Genomic DNA, 22,121 nt, shown 5'->3' with positions numbered 1-22,121 from the left:
GGTGAGGGAGAGAAGTAAAACAAGAGGTGCATACTTACACAAAGTGCAGCTTGTAAATCAGAAGAGACTGTGGAGTGAAGGGTAGTGTGATGTGATGTTGTATTCTTTGAGCCCCGCCGCTGGCCAAGGGCTCAGCCATGCCCCTGCTCAGAATGGCCAACACGCTCTCCTCCAAGGGGGTGAGGTGAAGCTCGGAATATGCGGTGTGCCTCGTGATTGGTTGAGATTGTTGGTAGGTGAGTGATGGGGGTGAGGCTCGTGCATTGAGCAGTGTGTGAGGCTAGTGGTGCAGTTGGTAGGAGACGGCTTTTGAAGATGCATTCACTGACGTTCTTTGGGCACTGAAGCCAAGTTGTGGGGGTGACACTATTGGCAATGACCACCTCGACAATCTGGTCCCACATCTTTCTGGAGGGCCTGCTGGTCCCCTATGGATAAAGGACCTCTCTTCTAGTGTTGATCCCCTGCACAAAGTTGGAATGCTGCGTGCGAGACCCGAGGTACCCCTTCCCTGGTCTGTTGAGCCATTTGTGGTAGCGCTGAAGCGATTTTATCATGTTTTATGTGCAGAAGGCAGTTCAGCTTTAAGAGCTGTAGAGTGCCCAGTTCTGCAGGGTTTTAATTTTTTTTGCTGAAGGTAGTTCAGCTTTAAGAGCCGGAGACTACCTTGAAAAGGAGCAGGCTAGCTTTCTGATTGGGCATATCTCACATTGCAGAGCCTGGGTCTGTTTTCTGGCCTTATCGAATTTCACCCCCAGAAGCTTAATGGTATAATTAGCTTGAAAGCCTGGATGGTATTTGTTGTTTATCTGTAAAGCATGCACTCCCATGTTCCGCCACCAGGGAGTGCATCCCCTGAAGTCCCAAGGGATCCCAGCATCCCTTGGGAGCACTGTATATGAGCCGGCCCCTGAGGCATATTCCTCATTCTGGAGTGTCTTAATAAAGACTGAAGTCACTGTTATTTTAACCTCCCTGTGTGCAGTCTCATCTGTGTTAGGAACGCAATAACTGGCGACGAGTATACGAATCCAATGCAAAGATGCAGCAAACTGTGGGCATTCTGAAGAAGTTCTCGGAGGGTGAGGACTGGGAAGCCTATGTCGAATGGCTAGACCAGTACTTTGTAGCCAACGAGCTGGAGAAGGAAGCGCTGCAAAAAGGAGAGCGGTCTTCCTCACAGTCTGCGGGGCACCGACCTACAGCCTCATGAAGAATCTTCTGGCTCTGGTGAAACCCACAGATAAGTTGTATGAGGAGCTGTGTACACTGGTTCGGGAGCATCTTAACCCGAAGGAGAGCGTGCTGATGGCGAGGTATCGATTCTACACATGCCAGCGATCTGAAGGTCACGAAGTGGCGAGCAACGTCGCCGAGCTAAGGTGACTTGCAGGACAATGTGAGTTTGATGGCTACCTGGAGCAAATGTTCAGAGGCTTTTTTGTACTAGGCATTGGCCACCAGACTATCCTACGAAAACCTTTGACTGCAGAGACACCGACCCTCAGTAAGGCCATTGCGATAGCTCAGACGTTTATGTCCACCAGTGATAACACCAAACAAATCTCTCAGCACACAAGTGCTAGCAATGTTCATAAATTAACTGGAACTGTGTTTGCGAGCAGAAATGAACAGGGCAGAAACCACGAGTCTGCAACTGCCAGCAGGCCTCAGGTGACCCAGATGATTCAGAGTCCGCAACAAAGGATGAATGCAAGGCAATTCACACCTTGTTGGCATTGTGGAGGCTTCCATTCAGCCTATACATGCTGCTTCAAAGGGTATGTTTGCAAGAGCTGTGGAACAATGGGGCACCTCCAACGAGCTTGCAGACGAGCTGCTAGCTCTGCAAAACCTGCTCACCACCATGTGGCAGAGGAAAATCGGTCCATGATGGATCAAAGCAATTTCGAGCCTCAGAGAGAGGAGGCACATGCTGAAGTACATAGGGTGCACACATTTTCGACGAAATGTCCACCTATAATGCTAAATGTAAAATTGAATGGCTTACCAGTAGCCATGGAACTGGACACTGGCGCTAGCCAAGCCATCATGAGTAAAAAGATGTTTGAGAGACTGTGGTGCAACAAGGTACTCAGACCAGCCCTGAGCCCCATCCACACGAAACTGAGAATGTACACCAAAGAGCTTATCACTGTCCTGGGCAGCGCCATGGTCAAGGTCACCTATGAGGCACGGTGCACGAGCTGCCACTCTGGATTGTCCCGGGCCATGGCCCCACACTGCTTGGAAAGAACTGGCTGGGAAAAATCCACTGGAACGAGGATGACATCCGAGCGCTATCACATGTCGATGAGGCCTCATGTACCCAGGTTCTTAACAAATTTCCTTCCCTTTTTGAGCCAGGCATTGGAAACTTTTCCGGGGTGAAAGTGCGGATCCATTTGGTCCCAGAGGCACGACCCATTCACCACAAGGCGCGAGCGGTACCTCACATGATGAGGGAGAGAATGGAAATCGAGCTGGTCAGGCTGCAATGCGAAGGCATCATCTCCCCAGTGGAATTCAGCGAGTGGGCCAGCCCAATTGTTCCAGTACTCAAAAGTGATGGCACAGTCAGGATTTGCAGCGATTACAAAGTAACCATTAATCGTTTCTCGCTACAGGACCAATACCCGCTACCTCAGGCAGACGACCTATTTGCGACGCTGGCAGAAGGCAAGACGTTTACCAAGCTCGACCTGACTTCAGCCTACATGACGCAGGAGCTGGAAGTCTTTGAAGGGCCTCACCTGCATCAACACACATAAGAGACTGTTCATCTACAACAGATGCCCATTTGGAATTCGATCGGCTGCAGCGATCTTCCAGAGAAACATAGAGAGCCTACTCAAGTCGGTACCACACAAGGTGGTTTTTCAGGACGACATATTGGTCACGGGTCGGGACACTGTCGAGCACCTACAAAACCTGGAGGAGGTCCTCCAGCGACTGGATCGCGTAGGGCTGCGGCTGAAGAGGTCGAAATGCATTTTCATGGCAACAGAAGTGGAGTTTTTGGGGAGAAAGATCGCGGCGGACGGCGCTCGGCCCACAGACGCCAAGACAGAGTCTATCAGGAACGCGCCCAGGCCACAGAACGTCACGGAGCTGCAGTCATACCTGGGACTCCTCACCTATTTTGGTAACTTCCTACTGGGGTTAAACACCTTCTTAGAGCCCCTACATGTGTTATTGTGCAAAGGTGAGAACTGGGTGTGTGGAAAAAAAACAAGTAATTGCTTTTGAGAAAGCCAGAAACATTTTATGCTCCAACAAGCTGCTTGTATTGTATAACCCATGTAAAAGACTTGTGTATTACAACAAGCTAACGTTGCGGGGAAGTTGCAACCTGTTGCCTATGCCTCCAGGAACTTGTCTAAGGCCGAGAGGGCCTACAGCATGATTGAGAAAGAGGCATTAGAGTGTGTGTTCGGGGTAAAGAAAATGCATCAGTACCTGTTTGGCCTCAAATTTGAGCTGGAAACCGATCACAAGCCCCTCAAATCCCTGTTCAATGAAAACAAGAAGATAAATACTAATGCCTCAGCCCGTATACAAAGGTGGGCACTCGCGCTATCAGCGTATAACTATACCATCCGCCACAGGCCAGACACCGAGAACTGTGCAGATGCTCTCAATCGGTTACCATTGCCCACCACGGGGGTGGAAATGACGCAGCCTGTAAACTTGTTGATGGTGGCACAGCCCGCAGACTTGTTGATGGTCATGGAAGTGTTTGAAAATGATAAATCACCTGTCACGGCCCGCCAGTTTGGACTTGGACCATCCAAGATCCTCTGCTGTGCATTCAGGCAGACTGCCTGTTGTGGGGACTGCGTAGTGTTATCCAAAAAGGGCAGGGAGACATTCATCTCGGATCTCCACAGCACACACCCGGGTATAGTAATGATGAAAGCGATAGCCAGATCCAATGTGTGGTGGCCCAGTATCAACTCTGACTTAGAGTCCTGTGTACGGCAATGCAGCGTGTGTGCTCAGTTGAGCAATGCGCCCAGAGGGGCACCACTAAGTTTGTAGTACTGGCCCTCCAGACCATGGTCAACGATCCATGTCGACTATGCGGGCCCGTTTCTCGGTAAAATGTTCCTGGTGGTGGTGGATTCTTTCTCAAAATTGAATGAATGTGAAATAATGTCGGGAAGCACCGCCACCGCCACCATTGAAAGCCTGAGGGCCATGTTTGCCACCCATGGCCTGCCTGACATACTGGTCAGTGACAACGGGCCATGTTTCACCAGTGCCGAATTTAAAGAATTCATGACCCGCAATGGGATCAAACATGTCACCTCGGCCCCGTTTAAACCAGCCTCCAATGGGCAGGCAGAGCGGGCAGTACAAACAATCAAACAGAGCCTCAAACGAGTCACAGAAGGCTCACTCCAAACCCACTTGTCCCGAGTACTGCTCAGCTATCACACGAGACCCCACTCGCTCACAGGGGTGCCCCCGGCTGAGCTACTCATGAAAAGGACATTTAAAACCAGACTCTCGCTGGTTCACCCCAACCTGCATGATCAGGTAGAGAGCAGGCGGCAGCAACAAAATGTAAACGATGGTCGCGCCACTGTGTCATGGGAAATTGATCTGAGTGACCCTGTGTATGTGCTAAGCTATGGACATGGTCCCAAGTGGATCGCGGGCACGGTGATAGCTAAAGAAGGGAATAGGGTGTTTGTCGTCAAACTAGACAATGGACAAATTTGCAGAAAGCACCTGGACCAAACGTGGCTGCGGTTCACAGACTGCCCTGAACAACCCACAGCAGACACCACCTTTTTCGAGCCCACAACACACACCCAAAGGATCAATGACACCACCCCGGACCAGGAAATCGAACCCATCACGCCCAACAGCCCAGCAAGGCCAGGCTCACCTAGCAGCTCTGCAGGGCCAACAATACGCCAGCCCAGCGAGGGCACAGCCAACACACCAGAACAGACATTTGTACCGAGGCGGTCCACCAGGAAAAGAAAGGCTCCCGAGAGTCTCACCTTGTAAATAGTTTTCACTTTGACTTTGGGGGGGAGTGATGTTGTGTATATGTAAAGCATGCACTCCCATGTTCCGCCACCAGGAAGCTCATCCCCTGAAGTCCCAAGGGATCCCAACATCCCTTGGGAGCACTGTATATAAGCCGGCCCCTAAGGCCTGTTCCTCACTCTGAGTGTCTTAATAAAAACTGAGGTCACTGTTACTTTAACCTCCCTGTGTGCAGTCTCATCTATGTTAGGAACACAAAAGTAATTAGCTTTCCCTCTCATGGACGGAGTGCAAGCTAAATCCATTAGTGTGGAGTAGACGGGTTGCAGGTTGAGATCACGAACATGAGTGTATGGACCACAATAATGTGGCGTGGGTGAACTGGAGCTTGACTGTTCTAGTTTAGAGTGGAGGCAAACATAGAACTGACGCTACTTGTTTATTTTGTCCTGTTCTCCAGGAATTCGTCATGATCATTGTATTTGGGCTGGAGTACATAATTCGAATCTGGGCAGCGGGCTGCTGCTGTCGGTACAGGGGATTGCAAGGGAGACTGCGATTTGCTCGAAAACCGTTTTGCGTAATAGGTAAGGACAGCCGCAGTGTGTGACATCCTGTAATACATATCTGGGTCTCAGCAAACACAGAGCATTTATATTAAAGAAGTATTCTCGTGAAATATATGCACATTCTTACAGTTTTATTTCCAATACAAAGGGAATTTCTCCCTCCTCCTTTGGAGAAACTGACAAAATATAAAATATAGGAACATAATATCACAAGCAAACACTGACAGAGAGAGTTCTGAAATGTATTGTACGTTCCACATGTTGCCTCTCAAGAGTGATCAGTAATTGTATGCATATCTTATTACTTTTGTTGATTGGTTGCATCCGGTTGGGATAGTCAAGGCAGCTGTGGACTGCAATAAAACGGCACCCTCAATAATCGGGGCATTATGTTTGTCTCGGCTTTCATTGTAAGTGAGAAGGAAATGCTAGTAAAACTTGGGCTGTTCAGCTTGAAAGAAGACAACCGAAGGAGAATTCCTGGAGATATATAAGGCCAAAAAATGGTATAGAAAAGACCACCCTGAATTCCAGCGTGACGGTAAGACAAGGGGGCACATAGTCAAACTGGTGAAAACAATCTCAGGAGTTCTGCTTCACACACAGAGTGATCAGCACATGGAGTAGATGCCTGTTAGAGTAGTGGAAGTGAAAACCCCAGAATTATTGAAGAAAGAGGAGAATGGTGTGGTGAGCAGCCAGTCGGATCCTTGTGGATGGCTGAATTCAGATGGACTGTATCTATAACATGTTCTCAGTGACTGGTCTTCCTTAGTTGGTATCATTTTCCGTATCACTGCTGTGCTCAATGGCATTCTTTATTCTCCTCGAGTATGGCAGATTGGTCCAAGGGATGTGCTGACGATAGATCTATCATTTTTTGTGCTGATCATTAATTGTTGACCGTTTGTTGTTTACTTGTGAGGATTTGACTTCCCTACAACAGAACCGTGGCTATGATCTACATGGCCTGTAACTGATCCATGCCTTCATTTCAAGATTTCACAGCAATTACACCTTGTCCATAAATGTCTACATGCCTACACTTTAGCAGCAGAATAATACATTGGCCCTGAAATTGCATCTGTTGTGTTGTGGCCAGTGCGGACCCTGCCAGGGTGTGCAGAGTCAGTGGGACTAGCAGATGCATGCATCACTATGAGTGCACCTCTGACACCCACACTGCCAGAAACTCCAGTGCCGACTGCCATCTGGAGGGTGCCTGTTTTTCCTGCCCCCGAGAGAAATGATGACAGAGCCTACTTTAGCCCCCTGCATAATGGAGTCAAAAATAAAAATCTTTAAAAAAACTTGCCGAATCAACTTAAAAGGCTCAGCCAAAAGACTTGGAGAAAGAAGTAGGTTTTCAGATGTGTCTGAAAGGAGGAGAGAGACATAGAGAGTCGGAGAGATTTAGGGAGGAAATTCCAGAGCTTGGGGCTCATGCAGTTGAAGGCACGACCGTCAATGGTGGAGCGATGGAATTTGGGAATGCACAAGAGGCCAGAATTAGAGGAGCGCAGAGATATTGTAAGACTGGAGGAGGTTACAGAGGTAGAGATGGGCAAGGCCATGGAGGGATTTGAAAACAAGGATGAACATTTTTTAATTGAGGCGTTGCCGGACCAGGACCCAATGTATGTTAGCGAGCATAGGGGTGATGTGTGACTGGGATTTGCTGCGAGTTATGATCCTGGCAGCAGGCTTTTAGATGAGCTCAAGTTAAGAAGGGTTCAAGGTGAGAGGACAGAAAAGAGAGAATTGGATTGGTTGAGTCTAGACTAGAGGTAACAAAGGCATGGATGAGGGTATCAGCAGATGAGCTGAGACGGCGGAGATGGAAGTAGGCGGTCTTGGTGATCGAGAGGATATGGGGTCGGAAGCTCAGCTCAGGGTCAAATAAGAGACCAAGGTTGTGAATGGTTGGGTTCAGCCTCAGAAAGTGGCTGGGGAGAGGGATGGAATTGGTGGTGAGGGAACGGGAACTGAAGACATTGGGATGAAAACTGTGGCCTCGCTGCGTGCGTACGAAGTGCACACACACCCGGCGAGACCTCGCAAAGCCGCTTCTTGGGGCGCGATGCGGCTTTTCCGATCTGTCAAAATTTCTTTAGACAGATTTGCCCAACTCTTGCCAAGCGAATGTCCTTCAAACTTTTACGCGTGGTAAAAGCAGGCATGTAGCTTACTTTTACCAGCGTAACACTTTTACAAACACAGAGAAATCAAATGTAATCACTCATTTTTATATTACAAACCCTCCCCTTTAAGGTAAGTTTATTCTTAACCCTATTAAAACACATTGAAAAAAATTCCCAAAAATATTTTTTTTCTAAAACAATTAATTATATTTTAATTTCAATTAATTTTACATATGTGATGTGTTTTTTTTATTTATTGTGCTGTGTTTCTTGCTTAGTGGGTATTCTCATTGATAGTAATAGGAGCCCGTACAAATGGAGTTCCCATTATTGTCAATGAGAATACACGTTGAACCTTCCTTATCTGGCACCCTCGAGACCTGGCCTGTCCCGAACCAGGGATTTTGCCAGATGAGGGGAGGTCACATGTTTTGGTGGACTGCACCTTTAAATGCAGTTGCTGGAGTAAGTATGCGTGTGCGTTGATTGGCTGGACCGACTGTCAGTCAGTCAGTCAGTCAATCAGTGTGCAGGGGGCTGAGAAGGGTTGGCGGGCCCCAAAGAGCTAGCCCAACCTCCCGGAGGGAGTGCTGTGGGGAGGAGTGGCCAGCCCGAGGACGGTGGCTGCAGGAGTTCCAGCAGGGCGACGAGGAGGAGGATTATATTGGTGAGTAGGGTTTTGACGGGTCAGGTTCTGTGCATGCACCACCCATTGGCCGGGAACGGTGCCAGACGAGGGGTGGTGACGGATAAGGAGTACCGGATAAGGGAGGTTTAACCTGTACTAGATCGTGATTGGTGGTCCAGGCCCACGTGATTCCAAACTAGACTTACATGTGTGGAAGGCATCGCCCCGTGCGCTGCGCAGCGAATGAAGGCCTCAGGCTGGAATCCTACGTTCCTCCGAGACCACCGGGTAGTTTCGTAGATTTTTGGGGGGGCTCAGAGTCCGAAGGAAGCCTCCGACCGCAATTTTCGGCCCAATAGTTTCAGTCTTCCAAATGTTTAATTGGAGGAAATTTCTGTTCATCAAATAATGGATATCGGACAAGCAGCGTGACAAATCAATGGCAGTGGAGGGGTTCGAGAGAAGTGATGTAATCAGCTTACACAACATGTTTTCAGAGAATGCTGGTAATCTCAGCGGGTCAGGCAGCATCTGGGGAGAGAGAAGCAGAGTTAACGTTTCGGGTCGATGACCTTTTGTGAGTTCTGACGAAGGGTCACAGACCTACAGCGTTAACTCTGTTTATCTCCACAGATGCTGCCTGACACGTTGAGATTACCAGCATTTTCTGTTTTTATTTCAGATTCCAGCATCCGCAGTATTTTCCTTTTGCTTTTAGATGATGTCACCGAAGGACACAGTTAACCACTCCATCCTTCTCCAAAGCCTCTCTACCATCGGTCAGCTGGGTGGGACTGCACTCGCCTGGTTTCATTCTTATCCATCTAATCGTAGCCAGAAAATCACCTACAATGGCTTCTCTTCCCACTCCAACATTGTTACCTCTGGTGTCCCCCAAGGATCTATCCTTGGCCCCCTCCTATTTCTCAACTACATGCTGCTCCTTGGCGACATCATCCGAAAACACAGCCTCAGTTTCCACATGTATGCTGACGGCACCGAGTTCTACCTCACCACCAGTCCTCTCGATAGCTCCACAGTCTCTACGTTGTCCAGTACTGGATGAGCAGAGATTTCCTCCAACTAAATATTGGGAAGACCAAAGCCATTGTCTTTGGTCCCTGCCACAAACTGCATTCCCTAGCCACCAACTCCATCCTTCTCCCTAGCATCTGTCTGAGGCTTGGTGTCATATTTGACCCTGAAATGAGCTTCTGGCCACATATCCGCAGCATAACTAAGACCGCCTAGTTCCACCTCCGTAACATCGCCCGTCTCCGCCCTTGCCTCAGTTCATCCACTGCTGAAGCCCTCATCCATGCCTTTGTTCCCTCTAGACCTGACTACTCCAACGCACTCCTGGCTGGCCTCCCACATTCTACCCTACATTAATTTGAAGTCATCCACAACTCGCACCAAGTCCCGATCACCCATCACCCCTGGGCTCGCTGACCGACATTGGCCCGCAGTTGAGCAACGCCTCAATTTTAAAATTCTCATCCTTGTTTTCGGAGCCCTCCATGGCCTTACCCCTCCCTATCTCTATAATCTCCTGCAGCCTCACAATCCCCGCTCCCTTCTCCACCCCCCCCCCCCGAGATATTTGCACTCCTCTAATTCTGCCCTCCTGAGCATCCTGATTTTAATCACTCAACCATCGGTGGACGTGCCTTTAGCTGCTTAGGCCCCAAGCTCTCAAACTCCCTCCCTAAACCGCTCTATCTCTCTTTCCTCCTTTAAGACACTCCTTAAAACCTACCTCTTTGACCAAGCTTTTGGTCACCTGCCCTGTATATCTCCTTATGTGGCTCAATGTCAAATTTTGTTTTATAATATTCCTGTGAAGCACCATGGGACATTTTACCACATTAAAGGCGCTATATAAATACAAGTTGTTGATAATAAGTGCAGCATGCCTCACGTCTGGGTGTGTTGTAGAATTATTGATGGAGATTGTCAACTATGATTAAATCGACAACTTCATTATTGTTGTATCATACGACTACAGGTTGACCCTCCCTTATCCAGAATTCCCTTATCCGGAACCACCCCTCGTCCAGAACCATTCCCGGCCACCGGGTGGCGCATGCGCAGAACTCCGACATGAAATCCCAGGAGATCACATGGCTCCGGTTGGGGTGGTGTGTAGAATGTTTCAGTATAAGGGGTGTCGCAGTTGTGTGGGGCGGACTGGTTGGGATGGGTGCTCTTTGCCTTTCCGTCATTGTTCATAGGTTTATATGTAACCTTCAGGGCTGCTGACCGAGAGCCATGTGGATGGGCCGAAATGGCCTCCTTCTGCGCTGTAGATTTCTATGTTTCTATGTTTCTATGAACAAATTGAAGTCCTTCCTCCCTGCCTCGACTCACACAATCGCTGGCCTGACCCCGCGATCCACCCACCCTCCCCACCCCCCACCACTCCCATGATCTCTCTGCTGCACTCCCAGCCCCAGCCAGCCAGCTCCGATATCCCCTTGCTCAGTATCTGAATCAATTCAACATGATCACCCCTCGTCCGGGAAAATCCATTATCCAGAACAGGCCAGGTCCCGAGGCTTCCAAATTAGGGAGGCTCAACCTGTGCCAGGATGATGGAAGACGAACTAGATAAATCTTGGTCATTTTTCATCTAATAATTCTTATGTTGCTACCGATAAATTAAAATTAAAATGCTGCCTTGACATACAGAATAGTGGGACAGAAAGATAATGGAACTGTTGAAATTGTATAGTTTGTCAATTCGTGTTTTAAGTGTGCTCAGTTAGTAAAGGAGTGTGTAACTGAACAGTAAAGGGCAGAGACCCCGGCCACATCAGTTAAGTCATTGCAACTGGGGTAGTGGTTGTTGGCTTCAGTGATCCCAGCTTTGAGAGGGGAGGTTGGCCAGGTTCCTGCTCCTGATCACTACTACTGGGAAGTACAGGTGAGGACAGAATCAGGCTCTGCTGCAATTACCTCCCACAATAACAAATGACCCACTCATACCTGATGCTCAAACATAAAGAATGGACAGTTCGGTGAACACACTGTAGAACTGGAATAAAAGCAGAAAATGCTGGAAATCTCAGTGGGCCAGGCAGTATCTGTGGAGAGGAAACAGAGTTAACGTTTCGGGTCGATGACCCTTCGTCAGAACTGGAGAGTGTTCGAAAAGAACGGATTCTTAACAAGCACTGAAAGGGGGAGGGGAGGAAAGAACAAAAGGGAAGGTCTGAGATAGGGTGGAAGGCAGGAGAGATTAGAAAGACAAACGGGATGATGGGCCAAATTCAAATGGTAATGATAGAGGTTAGAAAAACATTAGTCAAGATAGGGTGTGAATGGTGGGATAATAACCAACTGCCATTAGAGACAAGGAGAATAAAAGAAATAAACAGGCTGGTGGGGGTGGAGGGTGGGAGGGGGGAGGGGAGGGGAGCCAAAGATGGGCAGAGGTTATGCTCTGAAATTGTTGAGCTCGATGTTGAGTGCAGAAGGCTGTAAAGTGCCTAAACGAAAGATGAGGTGCTGTTCCTCGAGCTTGCGTTGAGCTTCGTTGGAACAGTATAGGAGATCGAGGATGGAGAGGTCAGAGTGGGAATGGAGTGGAGAATTAAAGTGACAGGTGACCAGAAGCTCGGGGTCACACTTACGGACTGAACGGAGGTGTTCCACAAAGCGATCACCCAATCTACGCTTGGTCTCCCCAATGTAGAGGAGACCCCATTGTGAGCAGTGAATACAGTATACTAAACTGAGAGATGTACAAGTAAATCGCTGTTTCACCGGGAAGGAGTGTTTGGGGCCCTGGACAGTTGGAAGGGAGGAGATAAAAGGGCAGTGTAGAACTGTCCTACAGCAGGAATCAGTCCCTTGAGGAGAGAAAGAGAGGAGGAAATAGTCACAAAAAATTGGAAGATGTGTTTTAATAATCCTCATTAATATACCTGCTGCAGGATCCTGTTGATCAGCTGGTGCATGTTGTGCTGAATCAGCCAGAGCGAGGTAATCGAGGAGAACGATTCACTCAATTATTCAGCTCCATTGGTACAGAGAAAGTGTAACGGGGTCTGGAAGCTTGGTGATCATACGGCACTCACAACACCACCACACAGGTGCTGTGTTTGCCTAGCACCGAGCAGCAGCTAGCGTTTTACGCTGCCCTCGTTTCATGTGCATCCCTCGGCACCTTCCGTGCTGAAGTTAGCGAGGGCTATTTCCATCCTTTGAATGTTACGGGCAGGGGGAAATCCACCAAAGCTTTTTTTTGCCTCATAATTAATTTATTTTAGTTGGAATTATAGGGCTAGAACCTCCACTTTTTTTGCATGCTTAACGGCCACTTAACGCCCATTTTACCGCTGAAATGATGTATAACGCCCAGATATCGCCCATTCTGGCACAAAATGGAAACTGGCGGCCATTTTTCAGAAACTTATCACCGAGCGTTACTTTCCCCAATGTGCTTAACGCCGGAAAATAATATTACCGCCCGCCCACTTTTTTGGGCGGGATCATCAGAATGGGCGAAATCAACGCCCATAATATCGGCCATCATTACTTTCCCCATGGAATTAACGCCGAGATTCAATATTAATGCCTGCCCACTGTTTTTTGCACCCTGCATCATAGTACTCTCCATTGAACTCAATTCCCATTTCAGTCATTATTGAGGGAAGTGGTAAAGCTTTCGACCATCTGTTTCAAAGCTCTCTCCCTTTGGCTTAGTTGGCACCATTGTGAAAGTCAGCCCCACAGAGCAGGAAAATCCCAACACAACCTGTGCTGAGTTAGCTGATCTTAACTGAAGCAGCAGTAGTGGGTTACCGTGAACCTGCCGGGGAGGGGAAATCGTCCACGATTAATCCTCCAGTGACTTCAGGTGAGGACAGGATTAGGCTTGGCTCTGATGCTGCCGACATTTCCTGTCCAGACTCAACACCTGTGGGTCAGCGTCTGCTGGAGAGGAAAAGAAAATATTTTAATTTTTAAAATCTGGAAGTACAGCAATAATGCCGCATGCAGCACGCTCAGCCACTGCCAACCTCCGCCTATTACTCCGCACTTAATATCGCAGCTACTCAATCATATTACTGATATTTAGCTTCCGGTATATTAAACTGCCGAACACAAAACAAAATTCAGAGTGTCCTCAGAAGCAATAGTGAACTCCATTTAAATTGGCAGTGTGTTGATAAGGTTCTCCAAACTGCAGTAATAGGCTCCGGGAACAGAAAGGGAATTCATTCTTTGCTTTAAAGTGTTGTTTTCACACGCAACATAATATTGATGGAGCGTCTCCATCTTTTACCCTTTCTCCGACAATCTCTCTTCCACTGTTTAAGTTCCCCTGGCTCTAATAGTGGATCACTTAACCCTAACTACAAGTTCAAAGCACAAGTTGAAAGTTACCTGGCCTACTGCTCACCCCCCGACCATGCCTGCTCCATCAGCGCCACTGGGAACTCTCTGAAATTTGGCTTCAAAATTCCTGGATTTCTCTGCCGCTAGGACTATGCTCATCATCATCATCATCATAGGCGGTCCCTCGAAACGAGGATGACTTGCTTCCACGCCTAAAAAGGATGAATTCGCAGGTGTTTCAATGAAGAACCCGAACTACATCCTGAAGGGTGGAAGATGCCTGTGCGTGGATTTTTTTAACGTGTGGTGGCCGTTGCACACCAGCCACCACACAGGCTTGTCAGAGCTAGGTCTTGCTCCAGTGGCAAGGGTTAACCAAGAGACTGGAGACCAGCTATGTTGCACGGACCTAGTGCGCACACATATCGCAGTGTGGGCTGGCCCGTGCTGCCCCTGGGCCTCTGGTCCCGAACTCACGCCTCCCCTGGGCCCCGATCATATCCCTCCACAATCTCTCGCCGCTCCTTCGCCCCGACCTCACCGCTCCTGCTGTACCTGCCCACGCTCCAATCACCGATCTAGACCTTGATGACGTCACTCTTTGCTGCCACACTGAAGACTATGCTATTCCACTGGATGACACAGGCAATCTCAGCTGCTTAAGGTTTAAGATAACTTTGTCCACTTTAAAGTCAATCCCCCAACGCTGCCATTACCTGCTGAATGTATGACTATCCTACTTGTCCTACTGGTTTTCAGCTTTATTTTGCTACTATAGGTCCTGGCCAGATATTCCCTCTCCTGGCTGAAGTCCATTTCTCCACTGCTTCTGGATCTTATAGTGACCTCCGACTTCGCCAGTGTTTTTCTGCCCAGCGATCGATTCTGCTCACCTGCAGTTTCATTCCCACAGAAATACCTCCAACAATGCATCCTCGATACTCTGCCCTTCAAATAACTTCTGGACTCACTCGCCCGCCACACCTGTCTTTAACCTGGCCTCGTCCTCCTCTCCTGCAGACAGCAATTGCAGCAGCTCCTTCTCCACAGGCTCCCAACTCACAAGTGGCTAAGCCACTCCCACAACAGCTGTACAACTACTTTGTTGTTGAACATTAAACCAAGTGCCCCCTGATTAAAGGGGGGCACTAAAGCCGACAAGCTTAAACAAATTAAACTTTAGACAGTCAACTTAAATCAAATTAAAATTTGGTTGCCGGGGGTGATGATGCACTCCAGTCCCTCCAGCGCCCACCTCTCGTGGAAGGCCGCGAGCGTACCGATGGTAACCACGGAAGAGAGGCAGGCAGTCGGGTTAAATGACCCCCTCGACCGCCCACTGCCTGGACCGGCTGATGGCCCCCTTGGCCGTGCCCAGGAGCAGTCCTACGAGGAGGCCCTCTGACCTGCCCGCTCCCCTCCGCACAGGGTGCCCAAAGATCAGAAGCGTGGGACTGAAGTGCAACCAGAATTTGAGGAGCAGCCTGTCTTTAACCTGGACATCAGTTTAAAGCTGACTCCGCCCTATCTACGTCAGCTTCATCCCACCATGGGGCCTCTGACTTTGGACTTCCTCCGATTGTCTCCTCTCTATGCTGTTTATTATCAGGGCATATCTATCCCAAACTTGCTATGTACCCATGGCTATGTAACTTGAGTTTTCATCTCAGAAATCCATGCCCATCTTTTCCACAACTCCCGTGTGTGAACCCCACCAATCAGATCTCTACCCCTGCCACAGCACGAAAACAGCCCTTATCAAAGTCACATATGAGTGTGACCATAGTAAACTTTCCTCCTCATCCTTCTCTATCTGTCTGCAGCCTTTGACATGGTTGACCACACCATTGACCACCAGCATCTCCCCTGTCGTCCAGTTGGGTGGGACTGCCCTCACCTGGTTCCACGCTTAGCTATCCAGTCATCGCCAAAGAATCACCTGCAATGGCTTCCCTTTGCGTTCCCACTCCCACACCGTAACCTCTGGAGACCTCCAAGGATCCTTTCTATTTCTCATCTACATGCTGCCCCTCGGCAAAATCATCTGAAAACACATCAGGTTCCACATACACGCTGACGACACCCATCTCTACTTCATCACCAGCTTTCTCGGCCCCTCCACTACCTCTGATTTGCGATGTTGCTTGTCCGATATCCAGTACTGGATGATCAGAACTTTCTTCCAACTAACTATTGGGAAGACCGAAACAGTTGTTTTTGGTTCCCTGGTCACCATCTCCCTCCCTTTCCCTGGCCACTGTCTGAGGCTGAACCTGGCCCTTGGTGTAGTATTTGACCCTGAGATGAGTTTCCGAACCCATATCAGCTTCCGTAACACCTGGCCCCTCGCACCTGCTCCACCATTAAATAAGATCATGGCTGATCTTATCATGGACTCAGCTCCACTTCCCCTCCCACTCCCCATGACCATTTATTCCCTTATCGCTCAAAAATCTGTCTATCTCCGCCTTAAATATATTCAATGACCCAGCCTCCACAGCTCTCTGGGGCAGAGAATTCCAAAGATTTACAACCCTCTGAGAGAAGAAATTCCTCCTCATCTCAGTTTTAAATGGGCAGCCCCTTATACTGAGACTATGTCCCCTAGTTTTAGTTTCCCCAATAGTGGAAATATCCTCTCTGCATCCACCTTGTTGAGACCCCTCATTATCTTATATGTTTCGATAAGATCACCTCTCATACTTCTGAACTCCAGTGTGTATAGGCCGAAACTACTCAACCTTTCCTCATAAGTCAATGACCTCGTCTCTGGAACCAACCTCGTGAACCTTCTCTGAACAGCCTCCAATGCAAGTATATCCTTCCTTAAATATGGAGACCAAAACTGTACACAGTACTCCAGGTGTGGCCTCACCAATACCCTGTATATTTGCAGCAGGACTTCTCTGCTTTTATACTCTATCCCCTTTGCAATAAAGGCCAACATTCCATTTGCCTTCCTGATTACTTGCTGTACCTGCATACTAACTTTTTGTATTTCATGCACAAGGACCCCCAGGTTCTTCTGAACTGTAGCATTTTGCTATTTTTCTCCATCTCAATTATAATTTGCTTTTCTATTTTTTCTGCCAGAATGGCTACCCTCACACCACACCTATCATGGACATATCCAGGTCTCCCAGTCGGTGGCCCACAAATGCATAAATACAGGTGACCGACAGGTTGTTTGCCAGAACCGGTAATTACGTGAACGTCGCCTGCCATGATGCCAGTCAGAATGAGTGGGTGCTCGGTTTGCGTCTCTGGCTGACTTCCCACAGGTGCAGGGTGTCATCGCCTGCACACATGTGGCGATCTGTGCACCCCCAGGTCACCCAGGAGTATTCGTGAGCCACAAGGGTTTCCACTCCATTAATGTGCAGGTAACGTGCAACCACAAAAAGATATTTATGCAGGTGTGCACAATATTCCCAGGGAGCTGCCATGGTACTTTCATCCTGCAGCAGTCCACGTTCCTGAGCGTCTTTGGACCTGCAAATACACTTAAGGGATGGCTGCTAGGAGACAAGGTATACACTTCAAACTTGGCTGATGACAAATGTCAGATACCTGACCAATGAAGCCCAACAGCACCATAAGGAATGCTATATGTCCAACATAGAAACATAGAAACATAGCCCTTCGAGACTGCACCATCATTCAATAAGATCATGGCTGATCATTCCCTCAGTACCCCGTTCCTGCTTTCTCTCCATACCCCTTGATCCCTTTAGCCGTAAGGGCCATATCTAACTCCCTCTTGAATATATTCAATGAACTGGCATCAACAACTCTCTGCGGTCGGGAATTCCACAGGTTAACAACTCTCTGAGTGAAGAGGTTTCTCCTCAGCTCAGTCCTAAATGGCCTACCCTTTATCTTAAGACTATGTCCCCTGGTTCTGGACTTCTCCAACATCGGGAACATTCTTCCCGTGTCTAACCTGTCCAGTCCCGGTCAGAATCTTATATGTTTCTATGAGATCCCCTCTCATCCTTCTAAACTCCAGTGAATACAGGCCCAGTCAATCCAGTCTCTCCTCATATGACAGTCCAGCCATCCCAGGAATCAGTCTGGTGAACCTTCGCTGTAATCCCTCAATAGCAAGAATGTCCTTCCTCAGATTAGGAGACCAAAACTGAACACAATATTCCAGGTGAGGCCTCACCAAGGCCCTGTACAACTGCAGTATGACCTCCCTGCTCCTATACTCAAATCCCCTTGCTATGAAGGCCAACATACCATTTGCCTTCTTCACCGCCTGTTGTACCTGCATGCCAACTTTCAATGACTGATGTACCATGACAGCCAGGTCTCATTGCACCTCCCCTTTTCCTAATCTGCTGCCATTCAGATAATATTCTGCCTTTGTGTTTTTGCCCCCAAAGTGGATAACCTCACATTTATCCACATTATACTGCATCTGCCATGTATTTGCCCACTCACCTAACTGTCCAAGTCACCCTGCAGCCTCTTAATGTCCTCACAGCTCACACTGCCACCCAGTTTAGTGTCATCTGCAAACTTGGAGATATTACACTCAATTCCTTCATCTAAATCATTAATATATATTGTAAAGAGCTAGAGTCCCAGCACTGAGCCCTGCGGCACTCCACTAGTCACTGCCTGCCATTCTGAAAAGGACCCGTTTATCCCGACTCTCTGCTTCCTGTCTGCCAACCAGTTCTCTATCCACGTCAGTACATTACCCCCAATACCATGTGCTTTGATTTTTCCCACCAATCTCTTGTCAAAAGCCTTTTCAAAGTCCAAATACACCACATCCACTGGTTCTTCCTTATCCACTCTATTAGTTACATCCTCAAAAAATTCCAGAAGATTTGTCAAGCATGATTTCCCTTTCATGAATCGATGCTGACTTGGACCAATCCTGTCACTGCTTTCTAAATGCGCTGCTATTTCATCTTTAATAATTGATTCAACCATTTTCCCCACTACTGATGTCAGGCTGACTGGTCTATAATTACCCGTTTTCTCTCTCCCTTCTTTTTTAAAAAGTGGTGTTACATTAGCTACCCTCCAGTCCATAGGGACTGATCCAGAGTCGATAGAGTGTTGGAAAATGATCACCAATGCATCCACTAATTCTATGGCCACTTCCTTAAGTACTCTGGGATGCAGACTATCAGGCCACGGGGATTTATCAGCCTTCAATCCCATAAATTTCCCCAACACAATTTCCCGCCTAATAAGGATATCCTTCAGTTCCTCCTTCTCACTAGACCCTCGGTCCCCTAGTACTTCTGGAAGGTTATTTGTGTCTTCCTTCGTGAAGACAGAACCAAAGTATTTGTTCAACTGGTTTGCCATTTCTTTGTTCCCCATTATAAATTCACCCGAATCTGACTACACGGGACCTACGTTTGTCTTCACTAATCTTTTTCTCTTCACATATCTATAGAAGCTTTTGCAGTCAGTTTTTATGTTCCCGGCAAGCTTCCTCTCATACTCCATTTTCCCCTTCCTAATTAAACCCTTTGTCCTCCTTTGCTGATTTCTAAATTTCTCCCAGTCCTCAAGTTTGCTGCTCTTTCTGGCCAATGTAAATGCCTCTTCCTTGGATTTAACACTATCCTTAATTTCCCTTGTTAGCCACGGTTGAGCCACCTTCCCCATTTTATTTTTACTCCAGACAGCGATGTACAATTGTTGAAGTTCATCCATGTGATCTTTAAATGTTTGCTATTGCCTATCCACCGTCAACCCTTTAAATATAATTTGACAGACTATTCTAGCCAATTCACGCCTCATACCATCGAAGTTACCTTTCCTTAAGTTCAGGACCCTAGTCTCTGAGTTAACTGTCACTCTCCTTCTTAATAAAAAATTCTACCCTATTATAGTCACTCTTCCCCAAGGGGCCTCGCACAACAAGATTGCTAATTAGTCCTTTCTCATTGCACATCAGCCAGTCTAGGATGGCCAGCCCTCTAGTTGGTTCCTCGACATATTGGTCTAGAAAACCATCCCTAATACACTCCAGGAAATCCTCCTCCACCGCATTGCTACCAGTTTGGTTTGCCCAATCAATATGTAGATTAAAGTCGTCCATGATAACTGCTGTACCTTTATTGCACGTGTCCCTAATTTCTTGTTTGATGCTTTCCCCAACCTCACTACTACTGTTTGGTGGTGTGTACACAACTCCCACTAGCGTTTTCTGCCCTTTGGTATTCCGTAGCTCCACCCATACAGATTCCATATCATCCAGGCTAATGTCCTTCCTTACTATTGCGTCAATTTCCTCTTTAACCAGCAACGCTACCCCACCTCCTTTTCCTTTCTGTCTATCCTTCCTGAATGTTGAATACCCCTGGATGTTGAGTTCCCAGCCTTGGTCACCCTGCAGCCATGTCTCCGTGATGCCAATTTTATCATATTCACTAATTGCTGCCTGTGCAGTTAATTCGGTCACCTTATTACGAATACTCCTCGCATTGAGGCACAGATCCTTCAGGCTTGTCTTTTTAACATCCTTTGCCCTTTTGGAATTTTGCTGTAATGTGGCCCTTTTTGATTTGTGATTGGTCAAGCCATTGGCATGCTGAAAATGCACTTCAGGTCCCCAGACAGCTGTAGAGGAAGACTTGAGTACGTACCAGCCAGAATGGTCGCGGTTTGCTGTTCTTTGCACAACATTGCCCAACAGCGAGGCTTGGACCTACAGGAGGAACAAGGCACAGAGCACACATCGTCTGCAGATGAATCTGAGGAGGAAGATGAGGAAGAGAAAGACAAGGAGGAGGCAAGTGATGTGGGCAATGCAGCACCAGCTGCCGGGGATGGCCTTATTGATGCAAGTTTTCGTTAGATTGCAGCAGTGGACCGACATCAGAACCACATGCAGTGGCCTCTCTTCCTGCCCCCACAGCGGCCACGCTTCCTGCCCCCCAAGTGCCACTGACACAAAGCAGTCCTCCAATCAACCAAACATCCCTTGCACGTATCCCATTGGTTCCCATTCTCAAACAAGTTCAAAGGTCAGTTGCTCCCCATGAACCAAGGATGGACAAGACAGGAAAGTGGTGCAAAAGATTAACATTTATATGATTCCACAAAAGAACAGGAACCTAACACCATAATATTTTCTCATACACCCTTGTGCAACTACAAGCTTTACTCTTCCTTTCTCTACTGCTCCGACATGGTGCAGCACCTGTGGGTTGAGCAGAGGTAGAGACAGGCTGCTCACTCCCTGCTCTGTCTGCTGAGATGCTCAGGCCGACACCCCCTGGGCTTTGGAGCCTGTGAGGGCCCCGCAAAACACTGCTTTCCCCCGCACCTGTGCAGGGGCAGACTCGGCCGCCGGGAGACGAGGCAGCGTGTGGGCTCTGACTGGGAAAATGATCTCACGGCAAGCGAGCCGCAGGTGGGCAGAGGAAACGTTACAAGGACACCTTCAAAGCCTCCCTGATAAAGTGCAACATCCCCACTGACACCTGGGAGTCCTCGGCCAAAGACCGCCCTAAATGAAGGGCACTGAGCACCTCGAGTCTCATCGCTGAGAGCATGCAGAAACCAAGAGCAGGCAGCGGAAGGAGCATGCAGCAAACCAGTCCCACCCACCCTTTCCCTCAATGACTATCTGTCCCACCTGTGACAGGGACTGTGGTTCTTGTATGGGACTGTTCAGCCACGTAAGGACTCATTTTTAGAGTGGAAGCAAGTCTTCCTCGATTCCGAGGGGCTGCCTATGATTATGGTGATGACTGAGGGGGAGAGGGCCACGGGTGAGAAGTCGAAGCGATTTGGGTGGAGTTCCCACTTCCATGCCCCCTTTCACCATCCTTTCATCCCCTTTACGGGCCAGCCGCACTTCCCTGCTGCCACTCTGCTGGACAGCAGTTTGGTGCAGATCAGTGACGCACTGTATGGCCAAGTCTAAGGTGTCTGTCTTCCTATTTAACATGGCAGACATGTTGGTATCCAGAGTCTGCACGGCCCATGGTCAAGGTTTAGATGGACTCATTTGGTAGCCGCGTTTGATGTTCCACGGAGCTGGCCGCTCTATCCATGCCAGAAGACATTGTTGCAATGCCTTGCGACATCAATACGCTGATGCTTGAGCCAGACTCCTCCATTGTCTCTGTAATCGTGGTCAGTGTGTCCGGAAGGCCTGTCAGTACATCGCACATTCTCTGCTGCTGCTCAATCTCTGTCCTTTTCATCGTCAACCCTGGAATCCAGCATCTGTGACCAGCTGAGCAGAGCTTGGAGAGGGCTGACCCTCCACAGCGGACACTCCACAACTGTCCCTGCCTCCGCTGTCTGCTCTTGTTCAGTTGTGAATCATCAGGTGAAACCCAGCTATCTCTCTAACTGGTCTCACTGAAGTGCACGTATCCGAGCCAGTGCGCGGTAAGCAGAAGTTCTGCAACGGTGCATACTCAAGGAATCAGCTCCTCTGAGGAT

At 48.4% G+C, this 22,121-nt stretch overlaps 1 protein-coding gene across 1 annotated transcript in view; it reads left to right on the top strand.

Moving 5' to 3' along the window:
* Positions 1-22,121, top strand: part of LOC139279602 (potassium voltage-gated channel subfamily KQT member 4-like) — a 624,511-nt gene that overhangs the window by 396,969 nt on the left and 205,421 nt on the right. Inside the window, exon 3 of the mRNA XM_070898720.1 lies at positions 5,465-5,591. Within this exon, the coding sequence (XP_070754821.1) occupies positions 5,465-5,591 (127 nt within the window). The remainder of the gene's footprint in view (positions 1-5,464; positions 5,592-22,121) is intronic.

The sequence above is a fragment of the Pristiophorus japonicus genome, chromosome 14 (genome assembly GCF_044704955.1).
Source record: "Pristiophorus japonicus isolate sPriJap1 chromosome 14, sPriJap1.hap1, whole genome shotgun sequence".
Classification (NCBI taxonomy): Eukaryota; Metazoa; Chordata; class Chondrichthyes; family Pristiophoridae; genus Pristiophorus; species Pristiophorus japonicus.
This window is presented reverse-complemented; position numbering and strand designations above follow the sequence as displayed.